Source organism: Tenrec ecaudatus, chromosome 1, assembly GCF_050624435.1.
Source record: "Tenrec ecaudatus isolate mTenEca1 chromosome 1, mTenEca1.hap1, whole genome shotgun sequence".
NCBI lineage: Eukaryota > Metazoa > Chordata > Mammalia > Afrosoricida > Tenrecidae > Tenrec > Tenrec ecaudatus.
The window spans coordinates 18720946-18730005 of record NC_134530.1 but is presented as its reverse complement, the minus strand read 5'-3'; the positions used below and the strand labels follow the sequence as shown (position 1 = coordinate 18730005).

The window sequence follows — 9060 nt, the reverse complement described above, 5'->3', positions numbered from 1 at the left end:
ATTTTGGGGACGTGTTTGTATTCTTACCAAAGCTTTTAAATTTACCATTTTTTTCCTTTAATTTAGAGGTGTGCAATATTATATAGAATTTTTTTCTAAATAGAAAAAAATATATATTACACCTAACTACTTGACTTCTAATAGTCAACCATTTTATATTTAAAAACCATTATAGTTCATCATATATGCTATGTACAATAATGTATATATGCTTCCAATGCCTTTTGGTTGGACAGTTTGAATTCTAATCCATAAAAACGTTTCCTTTCAGATAAGTAACTTTTCCTGACTGCAGATTCTTTGCTTTATGTTGTACTATTTCTCAAAATAGGGATTTTTAAAATTGTATTGTGACTTGGTCTTTTATGTGGCATTTGAGAAAAATCCTAATTCCTGAGCTCAACGCTTTCAATTACCACTTTGTCTATTATAAGAAGTAGCAACCAATAAGCTTCCCTATACTTCTTATCCTGAGAAAATTGTTGAAAATGATCAAGCACATGGACATCCAGCACTTCATTCCTCACAAAAAATGAATCTCTTGGTGGTAACCTTTTACATAATAACATTATAACTTCACCCTTGTTACTAATAATAGTGCCAGATTAAAGAAGACAGAGTTAGTAACACTTGGAGAACTACTCAGACTTTATAACAAATTTGGAAAATTCATCCATATGATTTTGTTTCTCTACAACCACGTTCAGAACAAAGTTGTTAGACTTCCTTCTCTAGAGAAGCAAAAATCATGAGATTTGTGAATATAAGAAACAGAAACATTTATATGAAGGAAATAGCTCACACAGCTGTAGAAGTGGATAAGTCCAGTCTGGTTCCAAACACAGCGTGTCTGATGTGAAGCAGTTGACTTCTCTTGACCAATGTAGCTTTGTGGGCTCAGCAGTAACAACATGGCTTCAAATGTGGATGAAGTCAATGACATTAGATCAGGCTTCTCACTGGAGATGAGAGCAAATACAAGGCTCACAGGTCAGAGAAGAGGTTGCCTATAGCTCTCAGTATTGTCAGGCAATATGGCAGGTCATTGGTTCAATTTCAAAGAATAAGAACTCAACAAGACAGATGCAATAACAAGGTCCATCAAGAAGCAAACACATTTCTCACAACATCCACTTGTATGAGGATTGGGCTACACCCCGACGAATGTCCTTGCAACTGGATCAGCGCTATGAACTGAGTGAAGAGGTTGCAATCCACACTCATCATCACATGGCTCATTGACTGTTAATAGCAGCCCTCACGCTGGCATTGATGACATTATGTTACAGAACACCATGACGGATGGCCAGGCCATACCTGCCAACTCACTGAGAATACTGAACATTCGATTGATACAAACCAACTCTCAAAACATGCTTATAAATTCCAAATCAAAATTCTCAACATGACTTTACTTTAAAGAAAATAATCAAAAGAGCAAATATTTCATACCAGGATTGATCCTTTAAAACAAGCAATCCAAATAGGAATTTGAAAATTTATATCTCAACAGTTTCAAGGTTTTAGAACAATAATAATGTTGTTCCCATGGGATAATTGCAAACAGGTATATTCTATGATTAGCACTTGAGAATGTTTCATGTTTTAATCTGCAGTTGCTCTAAAAGAATTGTCTGTTGAGGAGAGGATTTTTATAAAAATGAATGCCTTTGAAAGAAATATACAGGAAACATTGGTGTATTATATATATAAACAAAGCAGAATAAATTGGGAGTATAAAGCAGATGTGTGCACTGAGGAAAGTATGATTTGGATCTTCTAAATTTTCAGCTCTCTTTCTCATCAGTAGCTCTCTAATCTAGAGATTATGTCTGCTGTGCACACAATAAGTTTCAACCACAAAATTTCCCTAGGGCCTGTTTTATGTCCTTGTTTCTAAGAGTGTAGATAAAGGGATTCAGCATGGGTGTGACTACAGTGTACATCACTGAGGTGATTGCACTGGACCTGGAATTTTGATTAGCAGCAGAACTGAGATAAACCCCAAAAGTGGTACCATAAAACAAGGAAACCATGGAGAGGTGAGATCCACAAGTGGAAAAGGCTTTATATTTGCCCACAGCTGATGAAATTTTCAAAATGGAGGACACAATCTTTGTGTAAGAGAAAAGGATCGCAGTGAGTGGAATAACTCCCAGAACCCCAGAAGCAAAATATATTACTAAGGTATTGAGGAATGTGTCAGAGCAAGCAAGTTGTACTAACTGGTTAAGTTCACAGAAAAAATGGGAGATTTCCAACTCTGCACAAAACGACAAACGCAAAACCATTAACCCATGTAATAAAGCCTGCAGTACACTCAATAACCAGCAGGCCAGAAGCAGGAGACCACAGAATCTTGGGTTCATGATGACCGTGTAGTGCAGTGGGCGACAGATGGCCACAAACCGGTCATAGGCCATCACTGTCAATAAGAAGTGATCCAATCCTGTAAAAAGCAGGAAAAAATATATCTGGGTGATGCAGTCTTCATATGTAATTACTTTGGTCTGCATGTGGATGTTCAACAGCATCTTTGGGACAGTGGTGGAGGTGGAACAAATGTCAGCAAAGGAGAGGTTGGAGAGGAAGAAGTACATGGGTGTATGGAGGTGGGAGTCTGTGGCGATGGCCAGGATGATGAGCAGGTTCCCAGTGAAGGTGACCAGGTACATGGAGAGGAACAGTCCAAAGAGGAGGGGCTGCAGCTCTGCCTCTTCTGAGAGCCCCAAAAGGATGAAATGTTGAAAATGCGTGTGGTTTCTTGGTTCCATGTAGCTGAAGAAACTATTGGAAAAGAAAAGAGCAATGCAAACTTAGATATAAGAATTTAACACCGGTTTTAATAGATATGCTGTATATTCTATTTTAGCATGTAAATAATTTCCAATATAATATTAGGTTGAGAATATCACAAGTCCTGATTGCTTAATCGTTTGATAGCACCTGTCTATCTTTCCTTTCTCCTAATCACATCTTTTTTTTAAACAGCGAATAAATTCAACATCTTCCATGAAACTTTGTTTTCTTCATTCAACAACTGTTCAACTAATTATTGTTTGCCAAGTGTTATTTTTTTAATCTTTTTTGAGGGGCTCATATAGCTCTTATGACAATGCATACATCCATCTATGTGTCAAGTACATTTGTTGCCATCATCATTATCTTTTTCTAAAAATCATTTTATATGGGGCTCATACAACTCTTATCACAGTCCAAACATCTATCCATCCATTCATCCATCCAACCATCCATCCATCGATGTGTGTCACGGACATTCGTACATTTGTTGCCTTCATCATTCTGAAAACATTTCCTTTCTACTTGAGCCCTTGGTGTCAGCGCCAAATCTTCTGGAATCACTGAAAACTGCAATAAAATTGTAAACCATTGCCCTCATGTGATGAGGAGTAACTGCAGTACTTCAAAGCTAATGAGTAAGTCAGCTGAGTTGAACCTACTGACATTTCCTCATCAAGAAGAAAGATGTACATTGAAAGACACATGAAAAGAATGAGGTAAACAGACTGATGGAGCCTGCCAGCCTCAGTCTCCATAGCTGTGGATCTGAAGAACTAGATGGTGCTGCGCTACAAATATAATCTGCTCTGAGCAAGTTCAGGTTAGAAGATCTTACATAGAATGGGTTGCAGGTGGGGGGGAGTTTGCAGAACAGAACTCAAAATCATGCAAGACACCAGGCATACTGGCCAAGAGAGACTAGTGGAAACCCAAAGACTATAGAGCCCTTATCCTTCCAGTCTAGAACTCAATGCACATCCAGCCATAATAATTAAATATTTAAGATCAACAGGGCAGCAATTCCTCAAGAACAAAGATCAGAAATATAATAATGAGGAAATGGACACAGGAAATATAGGGATGAAGTGGGATTGTAAGAGATGAGTTGAATGAGAACGTTTATGAATTACTGAATGCATAACTATGACTTGATTTGTAAACCATCTAATTCATAAAAAATTATATATTTATACCCTCATATGTTCTTAGGATATATATATATGTGGTGGAGGGTGAATCTCTTACTCTCACACTCACAAAAACTTGATGCCAACTCATATCGATGCTGTGAGGCAAGCTGGAACTGCCCCTGTGGGTTTCCAAGACTCGCTCTACAGGAGTTATAAACCCAGCCTTTCTCCAGAAGAGAGGATGGTGATTTTCATGGGCTGAACTTGACTTAGCAGTACAAAGGGTAACCATTGTGCCACCAGGGGGCCAGTAGACTATTAATGATAAGTAAATGATTTATAATTATTGTCTTGATGAAATAAAGAAAAGTAGAGAAGTAGCAACAAAAGTTGAAGACCCTCGATGAGATGGATGGATACAGTGGCTGCAATAATATGTCCTTGAACATAACAATTGTGTCCATGGTGCAGGATTGGGCAGACTTTCCTATTGTCTTATTCATGTAGCTAGGAGTCACAACAACAACAAAAAGCCATACCAAGGAATGGAAAAGCTTCGTTATAGAACAAAACCCACTGCCTTGAATCAATGCTGACTCACAGCGATCCTCCTGCCAGTTTCTGAAACTGAAACTGCTTAAGGAAATGGGAAGCCCTGTCTTACACCCACGGAGCTGCTGCCGGTTTCCAGCTGCTGACCATGCAGACCTCAGACCAGCCCATGAGCACTAGTGCACCAGGGCTCTGCTTCGTTGTACAGTCATCTTTAATAAGGAGGCTCTCAACAGAAATCAGAAGGTATTTAGGATGCTAGTCAAAAAATGTGAAAACATTTTAGCCAAAGATATAAGTAGTGCAAAGTCCTTGGTACAAGCATATGCTCACATGCTCTGGCAATAACAAGGAGGGCGGTATGAATGAGTGAAACAGAAGCTGGATTGAGTGTACAGTTAGGGGTAGAGAAAAAACAAGGGGGTGTGATGATCATGATGCCACGGAAGACACCATGACATGGAGCTCAGAGTTCAATGAGTATTCTTAGATGTAATATTGCATCACACCACGTCACAATACAGTGGATGTTACTGAATTAAGATTACTTGGTATTACATTATTATATTATTCGGAGTCCCTAGTGGGACAAATGGTGAAGCACTTGATTGGTACCAGAAACATTGCCAGTAGCAGCCGAATCAGAGGAGCCTCAGAGAAAAGCCTACCCGCTAGCTTCCTAAAAGTCCACGCCCTGAAACCTTAGAGAGCAGTTCTGCTCTGCACGCACGCGTCTGCCATGAGCTGGAACGAACTTGGTGTCAACTAACTACATTATGTTATTTGATGTTATTTGTATATACTAATAAAAGATAGCTACATGATACATAATTCAGCTTTCCATGAAATGAACTCTCTCTCCTGTTTGGCATAACATTTGCATGTTCTGATTATAGAAAACAACTTAAGATGTTTGCTTAAGATATTTGATCGATAGTTGTCTCTTCAGTCATATCTTCTCCTGCCCCCTCCACTTTCAACTTTAATGTTGAATCCTACACCTCAGGCTGAGCTGATCCAGCAGAAAAAACACTCTCCAAATGAACCCATACATTTTGCACTCCCCTGGGAACTCAGTTGCATAATTCAGGGATTCTGTGGGGACAGTCATGGTCATGGGAATATCAAGGACCAGTCAGCCCTGTTGCAGAGATCCTTTGTATTGATATTCTACCATGTAATAAAGAGAGAAAGAAAGCTAGTCTACTGAGAGAGAAAATGGTGCAGACAAAAAGAGAAGGCAAGAGATTATTAAAAATATGAAAAAATCACAGTAAAGAAGATAGCAGTCTTCAATTCCTATTTCTAAATACCCCAGTTCCAAGAATAATAATATAGCTAGATAAATATTTCAAACTTTAAGACATTAAAGGATTTCTATGATTACATTATAAAGATACTGTTCAAACATCAGTAAATGATTGAAATATCTATAGGAAAAAATGCCAGAGAATACAAAGGAAATTTTCAACTATTTTCTTTTCAAAATTCAATGTGTTTGGGAGGCAATAATTGTTTAACATATTAGAGATATGCTAGTGGATTCTATCAACTTTTAAGACAGTAATGAAACTAATTATGTATAATCATTTCCAAAAAATAAGCTTAGGGAACATTTCCCAACTTACTCTATGAAGTTAGCATTGATGTCATATCATAATCACATACGAAATTGTAGCAAAACTGCAGGTCAACACCACTCATGAATACAAATATCCTCAGAAAAATACTAGAAAATCAAACCAAATATCATATGAAAATAATTGTACACTGTAAATAGTAGGACTTGGTTGAGGAATTCAAGACTGATTCAAGATTTGAAATTCAGATTATGTAATATCTTATATTAGCTACATAAAAATAATCATATCATATCAACTGAAGCAAAATAAGCATTTGGTAAAAATTAAAATAATTATTTGTGATTTAATTTTTTTCCACAAACTTCCATATATTCATAAAGAACATCTATTAAAATGTGCAAATACGGATCATTCATGCTCAATGTTGAAAAATTAAACAATTTCCAGTATAGTTCATGACACACTTAAGGATAACAACATTGATAGTGTTCTGGGTGCCCTAGTGAGAACAACAGCAAAAAATTAAACATAGGAAGGTATATAGATTGGGAAGGTAGAAAAAAAGCACTCTGTTCACAGAAGTAATCATTGTCTACAAAGAAATCCCAAAGAAACAACTATAAAAGTATACAACAGTTAATTGTTCTCCACATATCAACAATCAAAGAAAGCATTTTGAAAATAATAATAATAATACATAGAAATTAGTCTAACAAAAGTCTACCAAAGTTGATAGAATCTAAGCTACAAAATACTTCTAAAAGAACAATAAAGACATTCACTGTTCATGGATTGGAAGGACCCTAATTATTCTGAAGACATAAATCCTTCACAACTTGATGTGTATGTTCATTCAACACAATCACAATCAAAACACAAGTAAATTTAAAGCTGTTGTTAAATGGATAGGTGAATAAGACACATAACTCGTGGTTCATAAAAACATAAAGAAATCCTGTAATAAATTGAAGCACGTGACAAGCATTAGGCAAAAGCCAACTGAAAGACAGTCTCTAAAATGTTTGACCAGTTTGCCTCCACACTAACATGATCCTCAAAATCAAGAAGTGTTTATCAGCCAGAGGAGTCTAAGCAGATCGTGACCCATAAATGCAACGTGGGACTTTTCATGGAAGATATTAATAACAGGGAACTACAGATGAGGCCGAAGAGAACTACCTTACTGTAGTTTCATGTTTTCTGTAAATATGAATGTGTTCAAAAAAGAAAATTCGGTCAACTAAGAGACATGAGTTAAATGAAAACCCCTTGAAAACAAGCTTCACCCAGACATCTTTACATGCGTTAGACAAGCAAAGTCACTGTGGCATCTTATGTCTTTATCATCCCATAAATTAAACTTGTGACAACAGTTTCAGAGAGGAGATAAGGAATTAAATAAAATACCTAATTTAAAATGTCAAGCGTGCCTCACTTACTAAGTGGTTTAAAGGGTGAATTATATTGCAACCCGTGACACATGACGCATCCCTCACTTCTCCTGTGCTATTTCCACCTCTTCTCTCTGCATGGATTTGGCAGCAGCAAGACTGGGTTGCTTGCATTGACCAGGACGATTTCTCCACAGCGTGAGCCTGACTGCACACACCCTCTGCCACAGTCTCTGTACCCACTCCCCACAACTTTCAGAATGTCAGTCCTGTGGTAAGAATATGGCTTTCTGTTGTCTCACTGCTGCCCACTTGGCCACACTCACCCACCACTTTTCATTCCTGGTCTTCAATCATCATCAGATATGAACTATTTCATATCATTTACTAAGCATAAATGACAGCTCTAATAATAATCCCAATATTGCTGCTCTGTTGCCACCTCCTAAAAGATCAATATGATTAAGAGCTTCTCTGTGAAGTCTTCACTAATCCCACAGCAGAGGCAGTGATATGACTCACTTCACCAGGATTGTTGAACCATCTTAAGATACGGCATTTATTTTTTTACATGCCTGTTACCCTATAAAAACTGCATGATTACTGAAAGAAGGAGCAATGTTTACCCATTTCTTTGTTCCAGAGTATAATTTGGTGTGAAATAAATCTTTCACGAGCTGCTGGATGAGCAAAATAGTTGAGTGAGGATGCATAGATACATCTAACAACATGGGAGAAAGATGTGGTGAAATTGGGATAAGCGCTGTTGAAAGAAAGAAGTTGACTGTACAATGTGAAGAGAATAATTAACGACGTTGAATAGTGCAAGTAGAGGTTTTGGAATTGGGGAATGTTCTGGTGTGCATATTTTTGCCGCAATTAGACAAAAGTTACTTTAATAACAATGACTACCTGGAAGAAGAAAATATTCTAGAATTGAATATGGTGACACTTTGAAAGCTCTTTTGGATATGATTGAATCAAAGAATTGTATAACATGTGGATGAAGTACTAATAAAACTGTTTTTAAAAGTTAAAAAAAGAGAAAGAAGTTGTAAGAATGAGTCAACACCAAGAACAAAGAATAGCGAAAGAATACATTTAGTGTAACCACAGTCATCCTCCTGACCTGGGACTTTAACTTAGCAGGACATTATATAATTAACATGGCTGTGTATAGGTTAGTGCAGTTGCTATCCCCATGGCTAGCATAGTGAGGTCCCGCACTCACACCCCGTCCCAGCACCTGTGAGGCTGCTGCAGGTCATCCAGGGGTTTTCGTGGAAGAGTCTCTGTTCAACAGCGCTGCATCTTCCTCATGCTGCTGCTAAAGAGAAAAGTCCTGTCTGCAGAAAGGGCATGAGGATGTAAATACTCGTGAGGGCTCTGGAAAATGAAACTGAGTTTCCTCACCACTTGAAACTGTCAATTCCATGAGTGTGGAGAGGTGAAGTATTTACAGTCCTGTGGCTTTAGCGGGGAAATTCCCATGAGCCTCATTAAGGAAGTAGTCCTTCGGAAATTTACTCCTCCAGATCTCAGAGAAAAACAAACGGCAAACTTGTGCCACTTTGACCCTGGGGAGACAACTTGCAGCTCCAG

The 9060-nt window shown here is 37.7% G+C and overlaps 1 protein-coding gene across 1 annotated transcript; it reads right to left on the bottom strand.

The window, feature by feature from the left end:
* Positions 1–1464: 1464 nt before the first annotated feature.
* LOC142431997 (olfactory receptor 7A5-like) lies at positions 1465–2775 on the bottom strand. The gene has a single exon (XM_075537035.1). The coding sequence runs from the start codon at positions 2772–2774 to the stop codon at positions 1854–1856; it is 921 nt and encodes a 306-aa protein (XP_075393150.1). The 5' UTR covers position 2775; the 3' UTR covers positions 1465–1853.
* Between the last annotated feature and the right edge of the window lie 6285 nt (positions 2776–9060).